This window comes from Doryrhamphus excisus, linkage group LG8 (assembly GCF_037039965.1).
Source record: "Doryrhamphus excisus strain RoL-2023G ecotype Guam linkage group LG8, RoL_Dexc_Guam_v1.1, whole genome shotgun sequence".
NCBI lineage: Eukaryota > Metazoa > Chordata > Actinopteri > Syngnathiformes > Syngnathidae > Doryrhamphus > Doryrhamphus excisus.
The window spans coordinates 9,509,332-9,529,181 of NC_136364.1; the positions used below are offsets into that span (position 1 = coordinate 9,509,332).

Here is a 19,850-nt window from a genome sequence, read left to right on the forward strand (position 1 = left end):
GCTGCGCACAGATCGATTAGTCGGGCCTGTCAGTGGGCCACAGGACGCTGACTGATGTGGCCCGAGGGTCGGGGCAAGCGAAGGCAGACACCTGTCCTCTCTGACATCTGGACGAGACACATGTAAAGGGCGCGGTGTCGAGGCCGTGAAATGGGATTCATTTGCCAGCATCCCGCTCCGGAATGTGAGAGCGAGGTCGCTTGATAGCAAAACAGCCCAGAACCATTCAAGGTCGGCTTGCACAGCCTGCTGAGTCCAACACGGAACATCACAGCATTGCATGTCGGCGCAGTCCTTTCTCCACATGGGGTGGGGTTCATACTGGAAAACATCAACGTCACTGCAAAGGTTCACAGTTCAACTCCCACTGGAACCTCCCGACACAAAAAGCCACTCAAGACAGGCTCTCTACTGGGATGCGGAACACACAATTTGACCTTTTTACAGCACAGCTCCACCCACTAAGAGCTTGTCCGTCAACATGTGACCAATCTGCTATCGAAAAAAAAGTATGTCGTAGGAAGACGGCAAGACCTCGGAGGCAAGTGGCGGCCATGTTTGTGTGCTCTGTGATGTTGTCATTTTGCATGGCGCAGTGCGAGAGCTTAGCGCTACTAAGAAGCTTAAAGCTCTCAAACCAGCGTGTGTGTGTGTGTGTGTGTGCGTGCGTGTCAGGTGTGTGCATGTGTGTGAGGGAGTTGTGTGCCACTATGCTAGACTATGTGACAGATGTGCCTCTGTGTGTGTGTATGAGCGAAAGCTGCAATCATGGCGTGGGATTAAAGGCAAAGTTCTAAAATGGTGGCTGCAGCGGCGGCGGTGGCGGCGAAGAGAGATGGAAGCAAAGAAAGAAGAGGATGATAGAGAAAACGACACATTCAATGCTCACGAAACATAACATTAGGTTGTACGCATATTTTCACCATTCAAGGAGGTGGATCTGGGATTTCAAAATAAAAGTTACCGTACTTCCTTCGGCTAACCAGTAATTACTAACAAGTATACCCATCCAATAATCCATTTGGTAATCCATCACTTGCCATATATCACATAGCGATATCATGTGCCCATAAAGCACATAAAGAGAGCGGGAGGGGAGACATCAATTATAATTCATTTGCAGCTTTTCGTTTACGTTTACGACATTGCCTCCGTGTGTGTGTGTGGGGGGGGAGGGGGGGGATATATAGAGCAAGCAAGCAGGGAAGCCAGTCGATTGTAATTAAAAAAAAAAAACAGGTGTAAGGGATGAATATTTAATGTGGAGAGACCTCAGCGTCATTAGTGCTTGTGTACAAAGTGATGAAGCAGCAAATGTCCCAGCTGCACTCCTAAATATTCCCGTCTTTCAGGAAAAAAAGCATTACAGTTGACTTGAGAAAACAAATTTTCCGATGGTTCCATTCCCTCCTCATCTGTCCTTGCTGCACTCGCACGTGCGTTGTTTGTGCACACTGCAGCTTTGCAGCTTTGTCCTAATATACGGTTTGAGGTTATATTTGGACTAACATCGCCTAGCACCCTAATAAATCTGTCACAGTGCCGCACACGTGTGTGAGGATGAATGGCGGCCCGGTTGGTGCACTTATAGCGCTGCTCCTAATTGGTTGTCGCAGGCTGAAGTGCTGCTGCTGCTGCACTATTCTCCCTGCAGACGTGATTGAGGAGGAGAGGCACTAAAAGGAGGCGGAAGGGCTGCAGGAAGATAGGGAGGAGGGAAGGATGTGACGCTCAAGAATAAAACCAGGTCTAAGTAGTAAGGATGTAGGGTTGCAAGAAGGAAAAGCAGGTCGGAGGGAAGGAACAATAAAATGCAGGTGTAGCTAAGTAGGTGTTGCCATGGAAACAGTTCTCATCATCCAGAAGCCAAGCATATTTTAATGCTCTTGTTTCAACCAAATACGCATCAAAAATATAAGTGACATTCAACGCGAGGACTCAAGTGGTACGGTCCACTTCAAGAGTGCCTGAAGGGAGGGGGTGGGGTGTGTCTTATGGGTGGTGGGTGGGGGAGGAAAGTGACTAATGTCTTCCGAGGAGCGAGAGGAGAGGAATGAGATGCCTGGGCCAAGACGCAGCAGTGAATGTCTTTTCTGTCTTCATTACAGACACACACACACATACACGTAATGACACAACACCACAACAACAAAGCATGTGCAAGCAGAAAAAAATTGCAGAGAGGAAACAAAAAAACACACACATATACACACATACACACGCATGCACACATACACACAGGCTGCCAAAAAGGCAGGACAGCTTAGCCTGGCTGACGAGGTCAAAAGGAAGAAGGGAGACAAGTGAAAGAAAGAAAGAGATGTTTGTACGCTCCTCCAGTCTGGACTAAAGAAGCTGTGTGTGTGTGTGTGTGTGTGTATGTGTGTGAATGTGTTCTCTGCGCTGAAGGAGGCATCTGTATGCAAATGAGCACGGTTCTTCCTGGGTGACAAATCAAAAGGCCCACCTGCTGCAATGGACCATCAGTGAGTGTGTGTGTGCGTGTGTGTGTGTGCACGTCTGTGCTTCTTGCACCATGCATCTGTTGTAGCTGGCGGACACTTGCCAAAAAAGACACACTGTGACCAGCTCAAACAAGGGCGCCTTGTATGCGTCGCTGACTCCATTGGTACAAACAAACAAGATGGCTGCCGATGTTCAATATAAATAAAAGTACAAATGTTCATACAAACTTTCCGGGAAGAATTGTGTGACCATGTGCATGATACACTGTCACAAAGTATATAACATTTCTCACACACACACACATACATAGAGAAGCCTCACGCTGTGATTGGCTGGCAGCACACCCTCCACCAGCGCCATGACAACATCGCAGTGCCAGCATGTGACGGGCATTTGAAGCAACCAATCAATGAAGCAACTGATGAATGCATTCATCCATCAATGTAACAATTCATCATCACAGCCACCAACCAATCAACTAATGAACCAAATAACGAGCTTCGATCCATTCATCCATCCAGAAACGCAACACTTATGGACATTCCACAACCAGCCAATCACCACACCAACCAACCATCTTTGATGCACACATCCATCCGAGCTTACCAGGATAGAAGTCTTTGGATTTGGACAGTTTGATGGTGGCTCCCGTCTCTTTCTGCAGCTGGACGATGGTCTGTCCTCCCTTCCCGATGATGGAGCCAGCCGCATAGCTGGGAATCAGAACCTTGAGGAAGTACTCACCTTCCTCTGGAGCAGGAAACAGGAAAGAGGAAGTCAGAGGGGGGAACTTTTTGGCTTGAACTTTACCTACAAACCAAGCTGAAGCTAACACAAAGTTATACCTTTGTCCTCATGCCTGCCATTTTGATTTTTTGATAACATGTCATGGAAATGTAATTTCAGGACCATCACGTTTGAAGTGCCATCAGTAAGGAAGCAACCCGTCAAATGATGACTGATATCCACAACAAGTCATTATTTGCATAATGCGAGGATTCCCTGCCGGCGATATTGCTCGTTTCTTGCGCATTAGCTTGAAGCCTTTGAAGGCGGCGGCACCCACATTGGTCTGATCTAATTTCAGCGTCGGCCCGAGGAATCTGGTCCTCGTCAGCGCGTTGGCACGGCGACAAGGAACCGAGGAGAAAGCTGCTCGCTGGTGAGCTAATGGGATCCAACCCCCGCTGGTGGACACATAGCTTCACAGAAGCGTGGACGTGGGCGCGTCCTCCCACCAAAAGACAAAAGCAAAAATGGTTCCGTCTTGGTTGAGCCTGCAATGCGCAATCTGATGCCAAGGGAAGATAGTTGATCGCCACCTTCAGCTTAATCGCTGGGCTAGATAGAGCTGCTCTGAGAATCTATGGGGAAATATTCAATCGCCATTATCGTGGAACTAAAACACACCGATTAATAATCTATAGGAATTACATGGATGTCCCAAGTGCGCCCTTGCGGCCATTTTTTAAATAAATAATATAGTAAAAATATAATATACAATAAAACAACAGCAAAAATTGAAAAATCAGCAGTAATTTTACAAAAATAAAGTCAAAAAACGAATCTAGGTTGTAGTTTTATAACAATAACATCATAATATTGAGAGGAAAAATAACATTTTAATAGCATAAAGATACAAACAAAATAATATAAAGTTATGATTTGAAATATTAGTAAAGCTGCCCTGTGATTGGCTGGCGACCAGTCCAGGGTGTACACAGCCAATCACAAGGCACATATAGACAAACAACCATTCACACTCACATTCATACCTATGGACAATTTGGGAGTCGCCAATTAACCTAGCATGTTTTTGGAATGTGGGAGGAAACCGGAGACCCGGAGAAAACCCACGCATGCACGGGGAGAACATGCAAACTCCACACAGAGATGGCCGAGGGAGGAATTGAACTCAGGTCTCCCAGCTGTGTGGCCTGCGCGCTAACCACTCGTCGGCCATGCAGCCTGAATGAATATTCATTAATTCATTCATTCATTCTCTACCGCTTTTCCGTAAGAGGGTCGCGGGGGTGCTGGAGCCTATCCCAGCTGTCTTCGGGGAAGAGGCGGGGCACACCCTGGACTGATGGCCAGCCAATCACAGGGCACATATAGACAAACAACCATTCACACTCACATTCATACCTATGGACAATTTGGAGTCGCCAATTAACCTAGCATGTTTTTGGAATGTGGGAGGAAACCGGAGTACCCAGAGAAAAACCACGCATGCACGGGGAGAACATGCAAACTAGTAAAGCCAAAATATTATGGGAATAAAGACTTAATATTACAAAAAGAAAATTTACTAAAACGAATCAGGAAGAAAATTCAGGAAACAGCAGCAGCAAAAATGGAAAACAAAACAACAGACTGAAGTTCATATAAATAATAGACTAGATCACATGTGCCAACAGAGGGCCGAATCACTGCAGGTTTTCTTTCCAACCACTTTCCAGCAGGTGATTTAATTGACGAGCTTCTTCCCTCAAACCAAAGGAGGGTTAATTATTAAAATCACCCGCTTTAGTGACCGGCGGGAAAGAAAACCTGTAGTGTCTCGGCCCTCCATGGCATGAGTTTGACACCCCTGGATTAGATCACAAAACTGAGATGCAGTTTTTTTCTTGAACTATATATCCAATTTCTTAGCATATACAGTGCCTATATGTGGCCCTGGAATTAGTTTGGACACCCCTGATTCGGAATGTATAAAAACGCCATTATATGAATAAAAACAAATATGAAGGTGAGATCACGTGGCTCCTCAGTGCCTCCTCCTACTGGACTCCATGTGCCTCAGTGTGGCCTTCCTCATGTTTGATAATCCAGGACACGTAACCTCGGGGGGGCAGATTAAAATAGGATTATTATTACAGGGCCACACTCGCGCACAAAGGCGGGGCCGCTGATCTCGCAGCGTAACCAACTCGAGCGTAAAAATACACCAAAATATTGGAACATCCTGCTGAGACTGTGCGACTCGCAGCCAGATGGACGCCTCGTCATCTCGCCATCAGCACGACTTCCCGCCGCTTAAAAATAGACACACCTCCGCCAAGAGATGACGACATGTTTGGTTTTCAATGAGGATTATTCAACAAGCCAGCTCACACACGTGTGCGGCAATGTTGTCAGATGGATGCCTATGTCTTATGTCCACACCTTCTCCCATTTTAATGGACTCTGTCCATATTAAGACAAATTAACAGGAAGTCAACGCCGTCCAAAGGAAGCCCTGAATGTAAGACCATATTAGCCAGCCAGAAGACTGCAGAGGTCCCATAACTACCAGAATGTCACTCCAGAGTTCCAAACATATCACACTTTCCTGTGCACGTTATTGTTGGACCAACACACAGAAAGTGCCTCAGTTTTTCTTTGTTTTTGTTGTGTACTGTCTCAGTTATCATACATAAGTACACTGACTTACTGTACACTTACTTACAGTATTTCTTGATTGCATGTGCCTGCTAAATTATTAATTATCTCACACTTTTCTGCATGTAAAACAAAAAATATTGTCTGTAAAATGTATTTCTCTCATATTTTTTGGTGTCTGCGACAAATTAGTTGGAGTTACACGGTTCATCTGACCTTTTGGAACAAAATCATAGAAGATAGAAGGGTCTTTACAGCTTTGCAATTAAATACACACAAATACAGTAGCTACTGAGGAACTAAGGCACACATTTAGAGTAGTTACTGAGGAACTAATGAGTAGTGGTTAAAGTTAGGTGGGTTCGTTCCTCATTAACTACTGTAATGTTGTGTAACTTATTGTGATCAAGTCTCACTCCTGACTAACTGCTCCACAGACCCGCCTCTGGCTCACAGGTGTTTCCCATGAACTGTTGTCCCAGGAGGAGGGCGGGGTTTCGGGCCACTAACATTCTATTTCCTGCCGACACTGACGGGCCCCAGCCTGTGTCCATGTGATTTCTTCTTAGACACAAAACTAAGCAATGAGCGCAGGACAAAATTATATGGTGGGCTGCCAAGAGGTTATAGGTGGAAATAAAGAGGCGTCATTGTTTCAGCACCGTCCGCTTCAGAGAGATCCAAAGTGGACCGGCTCTGTTTTTGTGTTGCGGAGGGTCAGGAAACAAGCTCCGCCCTGACTTTCCTTGCGATGAAAGACAAAGAGCAGGGAGCTGAGATGTGCATGCTCGTGTCCAGGCATTTAACTCTTCAGCGCTTTTGCTTTAGTCTGCTTGAGTCGTCTTTGTCAAATTTTAATGCTGAGCTAGTCGTTCAACAAACCCCAATGTACGATTATTCAGTTTCATCTTTTCCTCTGAACACCCTCTACGTTTCCCATCATGCACTTGTTCTTCCACTCCTGCCCCCCACCCCTCCATCGCTGCGGTGACCCACTTGTGCGACGTGCGAAGCCTTCAGACTGACCTGCTTTAGATGGAGGCTAGCTAATTATAACCATCCCGGGCTAATAAGGCGGGGGAACTGGTAAATAGGAAACACAAAAACACTTCCTCCGCAAGCAGAACGTTGGCGGCGCCTTTCCAATATGTGTCACAAAGGCGATCATTAAAAGCCAGAGATGGTCCACTTCCTGTCTACTGCTCGCCATTGCGCTTCATCTGAGGCCTGAGCCAATACAGTCCAAACGTGGATGCAGCCTCCTGCCTTTTAAAGCGCTTGGCGCTTTTAAGAGCCTCATGCCAAGAACAAGAGCAGAACCAATAAAACCTGCTGAGAGCTTTTTATACAAACACGCCAAATTTAAGTCGTCGCTCCAAACATCCCGCCACAGGTCATCCTAATGGTCTCTAACATGCAACGTTATCTTCTTTCCACACAAAAGTGTTGATCATTTACATTTGTCCCCCCTTCACTATTTGGAGATGAAAATACATACACAGTATACTGTATATGCAGTACATTATATCCCACCCCTCAGCATCAACCTCCGAATCCAACAGAGGTGACTTGACACTAACCCACTCAATACTCCCTTACAAATTAAACACATGGGTGGTGCCAAAGGTCTCCACTGGTGGGTGTTTGAGCACAAAGACTCCACAATGTGAAGGAAGTAAAGTTTCTGAAAAATACTTTTAAATGAAATATAAATGCCTAAAAGACCAACAAAATAATAAGACGTGAATATACTCATATATATTTCCCGTTTAATAATACACAACCACCTGATGGGAGGGGTGGAGTCCGGTGGTATTGTTTGGATGACGATTGGTTTGTTTGCAAAATTATTCAGGCTGTCAAATTAAATGGAGTTAAAATTTGTAATAAGATTAATCATGATATTCCAATTAATTAGTCATTATTAATCACCGCTCTGAAATATGCCAATTTTTACTGTATTTTATTGAAAGAACGATAAACAACAGGAAGGATTATATATATTTGTATCTATTAACATCATCTAATTTGAATTCACGTTTGGAGTGTATTTTCTGGGCTTTCTGAGGATACTTACCAGCAGTAAATTGTACTTATCACTCACTTGTATAGTGAGTTTCTTTGTATTTCTATTTATTTAGACCATTTTTTATGAGGACTTCGTAGTGATGGTCGGAGAGTCCGTGAATGTGTCTCATGGTCGACAATGAGGAAGTGTTGTTTCGACGTGACAAGGTTTTGTTAGATGGAGATCAATACATTGTGTTGGAAATGCAGCGATGTTGATGCGTTCAGCTCAGAATAAAATTATGTAAGAGCATCAGACCCTTTTTTTGGGGGGGGGGGGGTCGCTACACTGTGCTGCCATCTGTCCACATAACAAAGAGGTGTGGCTTCCCATGATGCATATGTGTTAATTACTCATATTTAATTTATGAAATAAATAAGTAATAAGTAAATGTCGTTAACATGTTATTTTTGACAGCCCTAAAAATGATGTAACTTGTGCAATGACTGCGACTGTGCTGTGATGGATAAACGTCTGACTGGTACGGGATTGCGATTAAGTCACACCCCCTATGATGTCATGAGAACCATCGTTCTAATAACCACAGCACAAGAAGGGATGTCGACGGCATTGTTCTCCGTTTCTTGTCCCTGCGATTGTCTTTCAGGCTGACAACATAATGAGCACGTCAAGCCTTCAAGAGTCCAAACAGGACCAGAACTAAGTCGTATAATTACCATCTAGCTGATTGTCTCTGATTGCGAGCAAGCGACCTTCACGGTGACCCTCAGCATCATGTGCTTGACGCATGTTAATAACAGTGGCTCCACTCCCTTCCACGCTGAGAACTTTCCTGTCGTGTGTGTTTGTGTGTGTGCTATTTGCAGCTTTAACAACGCATGTGTGTGTGTGTAGTGTAGGGGTGGAGGTGCTCCATCATAAATAATAAACAACATCCAGCGAGTAAACAGACCAATCTGTTGCTAAGGCCTCCGTGGACCCTCCGGGCCCAGAATAGGCTCCACATGCTGCGGGATTGAAGGCTCAAATCCCTGGATCTGGTGTCCCCGGGCCTGGGGGGTGGCAAAAGGGGCAACGGAGGGGGCGTGGGGATTTGCCTCGAGAGGTCCTCTCTCATGTTGCATCTATCTGTACAGTCTCAATAAAGCAAACATACCAACACTCATCCTTACAAGTCTTCTACGTGGTCATCTATGATGATTTAAAGCCTTTTGAACATATTGAAGGTATTTCAAACAAAATGCAAATTGTCCACTGGGCTAAAATTCACAGTAAACGGTGTGTCTTCAGTGCTGTGAAGTCCGCATGAGTCTCATATTACAACGAGATTAAATGTGTGCTAACATACTTGGACCATGATTCACTTTGTGAGCTTATTACTTCATTGTGTGTTGGTTTGGCCAACGTAATGTTTTATCACATTTAATAAATATGAGGGGAGAGTTTGGAACGAGCACAATGTCTTACAAAACACCAATGAATTAAGGAGAGTAATTTTTGTATTTTCTGTGTGTGTGTGTGTGTGTGAGAGAGAGACAGAACGCAGCCTCGGCTGGACAGTGGTGGGGTGGGAGGGGGACGGCCTCTGGGGACTCAAATATTCATCTCATCTAAAGCAGAGAGAGTTGGGGGGATACATGCTTTGTCTAACACCCCCTTGTCCTGGCGGTCTTTTGTTGGGGGTTGCACACACACAAACATGTAAGGCTCCACCAGCTGTCTACGGGCTGAAAGATGGCCGCCGTCACGCCGAAATACACTCAGAGCTCATCAGGAGAGCAGACGGGTGTGGGGAGGGTGGGGGTGTTTCATCTCTGCGGCTTTGTACTTTTCACTTTTTTATTCAGGGAGCGCTAACTTCTCCATAGCGGCCAGCGGCCATTTTGGACAGAATAACGTCGCTGGCGTGACGATGGCGCCAAAATCTGCAGCTCACGACACGCGATTCACGGTCCCATTTTGTCAAGCCAAACATTTTCAACAACTGCGTTGTGCATCTCACTTTGAATGAAGAACCAATTAAACATCTCGATGGTGTAAGGTGAAGTCAAAGCAGCTACGCTAATGATGCTAACCCCCGCAGCCTCTCTGCCTGCACCGTGTGTGTGTGTGTATATTGTTTGGTGTTTTCGAGAGGGGGAGGTGTACAGTCCTCTTCCAGTGATCCTTGCTTGGATCAGCCTTTTTTTTGTGGTCCCCTCATCCATATTCATCGATGTCCGCTCTCCTATCAGCGAGTGGCTAACCCAAACCGCCAACCGTACGCCTCGCTCAGCAGGAACGTGCCCGCCTATTCGCTCTTTCGCCCCACCCTTTTTTTTTTTAATGAACTGTGATGCAGTATTTTGGAATAAAAAAGTGCGTAGGTGGAGAAGAGAGGTCGAAGCGATTGGCTTCGACGTCCTGCCGAATCGATCCACAGCGTCGGTTGCTGAGTGATTGATGGAGGAGGAGAAAGAGGGGGAAGAGAAGGCGTGAGGGTCTGAAGGAGAGCATGATTAGAATGGATGAGGAGGAAGGAGCACAAGCAGGGAACATCGTGTTCTTCACGAGGCCAAAAGGACGACACCAAGAAAACGTTCTCTTGTGTAATGATCTCGTTAATTAAAACCATGATTACCAGCATTCACTTTCTGCTTCCTGTTGTCACTTTCCTCCACATTAAAAAGATGCTCCGCTCGGAGTGAAAGAACAGCTTGGATCAATAGCAGCAACCGCTCGTCAGATACAGCGTGTGTGTGCTTGCATGCGTGTGTGTGTGTGTGTGTGTAGTACTCCTTGTCCTGACCTTGCAAAAAACTGCTGTGCCAGTCCTTCCATTTACAAAATGAAAAACATCACACAGACAGAGAGGGCAAAGCGAAGGAAAAGGAAAAAACACAAGACAAAGGGATTAAGAAAAGGAAAACAAAAGGAAAACTTGTGGAAAAAGGAAAATAAAGTAGTGTCCAAAAGATGGGAGGTAAGACAAGGAAGATGGAAAGAAGAAAATACGAAGTGGAATGAAAGCTAAAATGAAAATAAATGACAGGATAAATCATAGATAATAAAGGAAAGAAAGGAAAAGACAAGGAATGTGTTTTCAGTGCGAGTGGATTACATGTAGTTTAGCAATACTGCAGCTTTGGTAACCATGGCAACTGACAGTTCAGACCTGCCTCAAGGTCTGAACTGGTCATCTCTGGCTCCTCGCTACTTCGCCTTCGCCAACTTGTTGCATCGCCGGGAGCGATGAAGCGAACCCATGCACTCGTTAATGAGGATACACTCGTTAGCGGCCAGACTGCTCCTGCCGTTAGCTCAAATGTCAAACGCCGTGTCCCTCTCCTTTATATCCTTCCCTCCGTTCCCAACCCAATCACTCCACCCCTGGACTTGGCTAAGACGCCGTGCAACGGAAAGCAAACGCCTCGTCTGATCCGAAACATGGAAAAAAAATATTCCCTTTTCGTCTTTGGCTTGGAGCTAATTGAAGTGTGGTCATAAACACTTGTCAGTGTCTCATAGCCGCTAACACAATTTAGTGGCTAGCTTCTGTATTTTTTGGAGCTAATTGAAGGGTGGTCATAAACACTTGTCAGTTTCTCATAGCCGCTAACACAATTTAGTGGATAACTTCTGTATTTTACGTCCTTTGGCTTTCAATAACGCCATAAAATAAAAGTCATAAATCTATGACGCTATCACTTTTGGCATGTCTGCTTTTCTCGTCTTGCAATCATGTCATTAGCTCGCGATGGACACTTGCTCACCTGCCTATCATGATAAAATACATGTTTAACACATACATTAACACATACATACGCTGAGCTCATCTCTCTCACACACACACACACAACTGGCCCAAATGAGAGAGGGTTCAGGGTCACTGCATTAAACTGGGAGGGGAGATTGGCTGCTGGTTGGGTGTGTGCGGGTGGAGGTGGGTGGGGGGGGACTGTAACAGCAGCTCCTCATTGATCTTTTCATCTTTAAGACCTTCAGCTCTTTATGAGACTTTACTGTGATTTATGAGCTACAGGCGGCCATGTCTACCACATGGACCACCTGACAGTTGACAAGCTCCGCCTGCCTGCCTCTCTCTCTCACATATACTTACTGTGACTATCACACGTTGTGCACTAAGTGTCGAATAAAGCAGCACTTGTAGGCTTTGATCATTTCTAACACTGATCGACCAGCTCCTCATTATTCTACAGTATAACAGGCCAGGACCAGAATCCGGACCTACGGGCCAGCTGGCATCTATTTGTTCAGGTCTACGGACACTAATGTCTGTCCAACATCAAACTAAGACACGCAGACATATACAAGTCAAGACAAAGTGGATCAGCACCAAATAGTGCACCTTCACACAGACACACTTCCAGCATTGCATGTCTGATAGTCATCAACTGACACAATGTGGAAAATGTCTAAAATGGCAGATCTTCACCAAAATGTGATGGTGTCTTCCTTGGCCTAAGTCCACCCTTCCACAGACATCCAGTCCAGTTTGGTTTTTACTGGCCCGTGGCATATTTGAAAAATACAATTAGGAGGATTGGGGCCACACTGTAAATGGTAAAAAATAAATATAAGGTTACAATAAAAAGCTTCAAGGAAAACTGCACTCTTTGGGAATTTTGCCCATCAGCCACAATCCCTATGTAAAACCTGAACACATATTTCTTTCCCTTTTATTTGGCATTGAGGATAAGCCCTGTACCTGCCCACACGCATAACCAAAACTTTAAATTATTGTTATTTATTCTAAATTATTGAAATTATTTGTAGAAATTATAGTTTACGCTGTACATTGTTCATATTTGATGTAATCTATTTATTCTCCACATTATTATTTATTATTACACGGGAGCCAGGCAACGACATTCGTTGGCAATTTCACTGCTGTGTTATTGTGCAATGACAATAAAGAAAGTCTATGTCTATGTCTTTTCTGTGCGTTATAATAAGTTAATATGAGTTAGCTAACAATGCACGGCATAGAAGCCTACCTATTTAGACTACAAGGTCCTCTAAAAAAACCTCTAATAACATTTTATCGTTTGATATACACAGTGTGATCATGCATTAACAAGTACATGGATGATAACATGTAATACTTACAGTATCTTGCCATATTTTGATTATTTAAAACACTACCCAAACTTTTTTTCTAGGCACACTGATCTAGCTCAGGAGCTTACTCTACTTTTGTCAACAGCAGCAGCATAGAAACAACAACGACACAATGTCCGCGCTCTTTGGAATGGCTGTGTCTTCCAGCACAAGACTTGTGCTCCAGTCCTTAGGTAAAACATGCTGGCGGCAAACAAACATCTTCAGAGTTTTCATAGCAAAATTGAGACGTCAGTAGCATCCTCTCTTCCATCTGTTCTGTCTGTGATTGACGCTGAGACGAGCGAGGCAGTGTTTCTCCGCCATATAAATGTAGTTTTTCATGTTAGCTGCTACAATAATAATATTGCTGTAGCTTGGTTGATATACAAGTCTGTTATGTAAACAGGACACTGTTGGTGTTATTGAGGATTTTTTGTTAGGGCTTTAACGCCAAAATAGGTAGGTGCCAGGACGTGCGTCGTTAGCTAGCTCATACTAGCTTGATTTGTCTCATTAGAATGCACAGAAAAGGCAGAGGTATGTTGTTCATTAAATGGACTGTTAATATCTAACAAATACTGGCCTATACATGGGATTAGTTTTAGCTTGTTTCATTTAAACCTGGATTATGTATGGTCCACGGCTTGCAGACTATAAAGGCTGTGATTGGTCGGCTCGACCAACATAGTTTCCTGTGTGTAAACAACTTGTTCGGAGAACACGGAGCCCACCCTTCTCCTCCGATACCGGATCAATATTTGCAATAAAAGCGACTGCTGTAACTCCAATAACACTCGGTCACTCTTGGATTGCCATTATTAGCTCCCAACAAAGGAAGCTAACAAGGTAATAAATACGCCGCGTGTGCCATGGTTGCTCACCGAGTTGACTCACCAGAAAAGAGCGCCCCTAATGTTTCAACAGAAAATTGCAGGTCATGTGCCTAACCCTGAGGAAACACTAGGAAAGGACCAAGAAGGCATCAGTGACTACGCAGTTGACGTTGCAGAAGTATAGCCCAGGCTTTACGATGCGTTCGTAATTCTAGTCCGGTATTCCGACTACTGACTAAAAATGACAGCGTGGTATTTATTCGCACAAAAACTACGATGACAACACAACTCCTTGGCTGAGGTAACGGTTCAAAGATGAAAAAAATATATATTTTCAAAAAGCAGCAAACCCAAATAATGGCATGGCTGGTCATGAGGTCAAAGGTCATGAGGACTCATCAGCTTGGTAGCGTGAGGAAAAGCAAGACATGGAAATGGATGCTATGGATACAATAGAAACAGCATTAGTGTATGTGTGTATGTAGTGGGTTCTTATTTAAGTGTGCCACATGGCTCCTGCATTGAAAAAAGGTCAAAGGTTATAAATAGAAACAGGTAGAAGGTGTCTTACCATGGCTCTCAGTTTCTTGGTGTGGGAAAACAATGCCTTCACTTTCAAAAAGAGGCTGCAGGAAGGCCACTACAGAGAGAGGAAGCACAGGGGGGGACGGGGTGGGGGGGTTGTGTGGCGTCAACTAATGGTTCAGAGAAACAACCAATAGGAGCACAAAACTCCATGTTGTCCAAATATCTTATCTAGTTCATTCATTATTTTATATCAGTCACATTGGGTTGTTACTCAAATACATTTTAAACACTTTCACTTTCAGGTCAAGCCAAAAATCAGTATGCAGATCAAAAAGATCTGCTGTGGCGACTCTGTAATCAGGAAAAAGTCAAAACAAAAACAAACAAACAAAACTTTGAGTCTGCTGGCAGAGGCAGCTCAGTTGCTGCTCATCATCACCATCACCATCATCACCTTTTCATTTGTCTAAATGCCTGCTGCACTCATCAGCCCGTAGGGAATGGGGGGAGTACGGGGGGGCTTTTACGTGCAGCACTAAGCTGCAGTTAAACATCAGATCACAATCTCACTTCACTCACTAATCAAAATACGACTAATGATACTACATCAGTAAGCAGCGTTGATTTTAACAGTGCTGGCAAACAATGCTGACTTAAACATCACTGACTTAAACAGCACTGACTTGTTCTCACTTAAATGCTACTACTTAAGAATGGCTGACATAGTACTGATTTCAACACTGCTACTTCAAAATGACTGAAACAGTATGGACTTAATTAGTACTGACTAAAATCAAACAGTGCTGACTTGTTCTGACTTACACACTACTACTTCAAAATGACAAACAATATGGACTTAATTAGTACCGACTTAAGTCAAACAGTACTGTTCTGACTTAAACAGCACCGACTTAAACAGTATTGACTTAAGTAGAACTGACTTTAACAAGACTGACAGACAGTATTGACTTAAAAATCAGTGACCTACAGTACAGGACTAATGTCAACAGTACTGATGACTTCTTAAACACTATTGACAAACAGCACTGACTCTCTAATAAAACTGTACTGACTTAAACGCTATTGCTTAGAAATGACAGTACTGTGAAACAGTGCTGATGTAAACAGTACTAACCTAAACGTTACCAACTTAAAGCCAATGACGGGAATATCAGTGGTTGAAGTGACTATTAAAAAGCGCACTGATTGAAGTGGCTAATCAAAGCTGAGGCTGCAGACGTTCCCTGATGGTCTTCCATGCAAGTAGGTCACCCAGACCTCTGCAAAGACATCAGAGATGTTTTGATGCAGCACAGATTTAATGGCTTTAAATCCCTTGGAATGTCAAAAAATAATAATAATTCAAAACAAACAGTTTAACGTGTAGTCTAAAGTTAGGTTTTGTTTTTGTGTACTTACTATTTAGACTTCTGAATACCTGTACATCCATACCAAAATTAATTTCACAAAGACTAGAGCTTTTTGGAACCTTCTGTTGACCTGATCAGCAAACTAAATGTTAAGATTTTTAGATTTCATAATGCTTAATTCAAAAAGGGCATTCATCACAAAATTAAGAGTCGTTTTAAGTAGAGCTGCGTGCTGAAATTTACTTACTCTGCATATATCATTTAGACACACATAAGTCACAAAGAAGACTTGAAAAACCCACATTAGCTGTTTAACACATGCATTTATCATGTTATCTAGTGTAGTAGTATGACAATAAATAAGCTCCACTGTGTCTGTGTTGTCCATGATGGCGTGCATGAGGCTCCTGATGGTTGGAATGCTGTGATGGGATGCATGACAGCATGTAAACAAAAAAAAAGTATGGAGATTGCCATGACGACATCTTGGTAATAATAATAAGCGTGCACTGCTTGTTTATCCGCGTGTGCGTGTGCGGTGATGGCTGATGTGTGAGATTATCACAAGGTCATGATGCCTTCACGCACCAGCCGCATCCGGATTTCACTTGTTTACGTCCTCGTTCTTCCTCAGTGTGGAGCTTAGTAAAAAAAACAGCCGAGTTAGAGGCCAGGCTAACGGGCTGCTTGCCTCCATCCCGTCGTCTCATTGTTTCATTAGCATCACGCACGACGCGCACACTCGAATAAAAACGCTCCATTAAGCGCGTTGAAGGCTCAGCAATAACGAATAACAATAAAACGTCAGGAGGCGCATCAACCTGCTTCCTGCGTGGCCGCCTGTGGGCCCAACAACACGGCTCGGAACCAAAGCACCCCCCTCCCAGATCACCAAGACCTCCCCCGCATCTCTTACCTCCCGTGTTGGTGCGCTTGGTGCTGCTGGCCTCGGTGGGGGTCTCCAGGGGTCTTTTTCGCGAGTCCGGAGGGTCGGCCTCCATGTGGGGCTGCTGGTTGTGGTGGTGGGGGGTGGCGAAGAGGCCGTTCTGCTGCACTGCTCCGCCGGCCATCATGTTTGCTCTCGGATGCTTAAATCCCCCCTTCCCTTTGCTCTGCTCTGGCGCTCTTGACGCAGCGTGGCCGCGCGGGCGAGTCCTCGGAGGGGTGGCGCGCGCGTGTCCGCAATAGGCAAAGACACAAAGCTGTGTGGGGGTCGCGCACGAGTACGGGAGATGCTGTGCGCGCGGGTGAGGGAGCGAGGGAGGAAGAAGCAGAAGATTCCAGGAGAGGAGAGGCAGGCTGGTGAGGCGCGTGCACGAGGCGTCAGTCTTCCATCAAGCGCGTGTCATTGCGCTGCGCACGCACGTACACAACAAGGTGCGAGGTGCGGGGGCGCGCCTCTGCTGCCTGCCAGCCTCCGCGTAATGAATCCAATCCCAGCAAAGAAAAACGATGAAGACGAGAAGGTGAAGCGGATGAAGAAAAGGATCGGGCGCGTTCGTGCGAGGAGCGTGCGTGGTGTCAGGAGCGCGCAGACACCCCGTGGTGGGCGACGAGGGCGGCGGAGGGAGAAGGAGACGTTGACTGCTTCTCTGGCTGAAGATGCTGCAGTCTTTGCCTTCACAGCATTCACAGCATCCCTCCTCTCACTGGGTGGAGGGGCGGTGACGTCACAGGGCCTGAGCCTCCGCGGTGCCTTCAGGGGCTTCTCGTTAACCACAACTTCGATACGTTTTCCTTAAAAAAACATCTGATTTTTCGCAAACTACAGGACATTTTGTGACCTGTACCATTTTTAGGTGAAAGAACCAAGTTAATGTCTGGTTTATGTCGAAATACTCCTTGCCTCTGCATTCGGTACATAATCTAATGATATGCAATGCAAACATTCCATGTTACAAAGATAATAAAGGTCACTTTTGATTGACACTGTAGGGAAGGTATTCCATGAATAATATGTGTATTATTGGTAGTTTCCAGTGGCGTACAACTGTATTGCATTCCACTGAAGACTGTTTCTCATGTATCTAATTTAGTAGGAGTCCATTTGTGTTCTTTAAGGTACAATCGACACTACTGTTCCACATCAATTATTATAAAACAACAAAAAGCTACATGGACGTAACAAAAAAAAGCAACAAAAAAGTATTAGAGTTGTATAAGTACAAGAATAAACACATTAGTATTCCTATATGACAATTTCAATCCCAAGTCAGATTTCTTATCTTGGTATCGGATGCCATTAGATTGTGACTGAAAAAAAAAAAAAAAGATTGTGTGACTGGTATGCAACTTTTCTTATTTCCCACGATATAAGCGGCCTGTTTTACCACAGCAAACTCCCCCAAGCATGCCTTCATGGACCTTACTTTGTGTACTGGGAACAAAAAAGGTCCCCAAAGTGACCCAAATGTCCTCAATTACAATTCAGAGACTATAGTCTTACCTCTGATTCAGTCACCTATGAATACACCTGCCCCTGTTGTCCAGTGTGACCAGTGACAAGGAAGCCATGTCAGCGGTCATGTGACTCACCTGAGTGCGTTGACATCTCGGGGGCGGCTCAGCTGGGATCTGTAGAGGGAATCTCCGGCGCTGTGATCTTCCCGAGAGCGACGAAGCCTCCTCGCTCTTCCTCTCCGGCTGCTTGTCGCTCACACGTGCACGCACACATGCACAGTCTCAGACACACAAGCAAACACCATCAGTCCCTCCTCTGTCCAGTGCACAGATGCAGCGCGCCCTCATCGCCTCCTGTAGCTTGTAGTCAAGGTGACATTGCCTGCGGGCACACACGCACACACAAATTTCACACAGTCATGAGAGAATGCAGAGGCGAACCAGTGCACAGTTCTAGAAAGGAGTACGTGGCAGCTCATATGGGGCCTGCACAGCGGCACCTTTGGGTCTGAGCTGCTTTCATGGCTACATCCAGATGTTTCTACGCTCACAGCATGTGGAAAAAGTCAAGTGGGTCCATGAGCCGTAAAATCACACGACCCCGGTGGTATTTCTGTCTTTTAAGAGGCTCTGGCTATATAACAGCAGATGTTCTGCAGGGGTTTGGTTCTGTGAGCTCCTGTTTTGTCACCTGCCACGGTATATGTAATGTGGAACAAGAAGACGCTTTAACAAGAGTTAAAAAGTTTAAAAGCTGTAGGACAAAATATTACACTCAGATCTTCAGCATTGTACTGAGTACGAAGTTATGATGAAACTTTGTAATTTGCATTAAACATTTTCATATGAGCAGCTAACATTCATTGAAGCTCTCACTGCAGAGGCTCCAGTGGGGGGGATGTTCAGCCTATGGCGCCATCTGTTGGTGGCATGCATAACAGCAGCACTATGATTGAAAGGTGGAATCTCAAAAGTCAAATGTACTTGAGGGAGGAATTGAGATAAGAAAAATACACCTGTAAAGTCTGAAATGAAACTGCCGGTGTGTATGTTGAGTATTTGGTGAGCATCAAAGTATTATATTGATGGACTTGGGTCCTTCCGCTTAAAGAGAAAAGAATAGAGAATATAGCAATGGATAGACAGCTTATGCCGATGAAGGCAAGAAAAGACAAAGAAATGAGCCAGAATGTTAATTGTGAGGATGTTTTAGAGTCAACTGTGTAGTGCTCCTTGCATTGTTGTTGTCATCATACAGTAGAAGCGCAAGCCACTAATCACAAGTCAAACTCACCCATGGACAGTTTCATCATTTCTTCCCTCCGCCACTTCACATTTGCATGATTGCCCTCCTCGCTGACCTGCTCTCTGCTTCGTCTCCAAGATCAATAGAAGAGTCGATGGAGGAGGATGACGGGGGAGCACTCTGTGAGATTGAAAGGATGATGTCAATGAAGTCACAAAGAAGAAATAAGCGACAGCAACATAACAACCTGCTCTGTGATTGTGTGCGGCCTATCTTTTATTAACTATGACAGTGTATAGCAGAAAGCAGTTGAGTTTATTAGTTCAAATTATTAAAACTGATAATGATTAAGAAATAACATGTCTTGATTTGATTTACATTTAACCGTCAGCATTCTTGTTCTCTGCAACAAATGTCAAAGAAATTCTAAAAACCACTCAACAGGCAAACAATTATCAGTTCCTAAAGTGTTTCTACATACCAGTGCTTCT

The 19,850-nt window shown here is 44.6% G+C and overlaps 1 protein-coding gene across 3 annotated transcripts in view; it reads right to left on the reverse strand.

Moving 5' to 3' along the window:
- Positions 1–19,536, reverse strand: part of nova2 (NOVA alternative splicing regulator 2) — a 46,688-nt gene extending 27,152 nt beyond the window's left edge. The window contains exons 1-4 of one of the 3 annotated variants that reach the window (XM_078792770.1): positions 19,408–19,536; positions 18,249–18,495; positions 14,387–14,455; positions 3,073–3,216 (exon numbers count right to left, since the gene is read on the reverse strand). In XM_078792770.1, coding sequence (XP_078648896.1) covers positions 3,073–3,216; positions 14,387–14,455; positions 18,249–18,264 — 229 coding nt within the window. In that variant the 5' untranslated portion in view covers positions 18,265–18,495; positions 19,408–19,536. Of the gene's footprint in view, positions 1–3,072; positions 3,217–14,386; positions 14,456–16,629; positions 17,356–18,248; positions 18,496–19,407 lie in introns of those variants that run through there. The other 2 variants (XM_058079049.2, XM_058079050.2) reach the window with 2 other exon arrangements.
- Between the last annotated feature and the right edge of the window lie 314 nt (positions 19,537–19,850).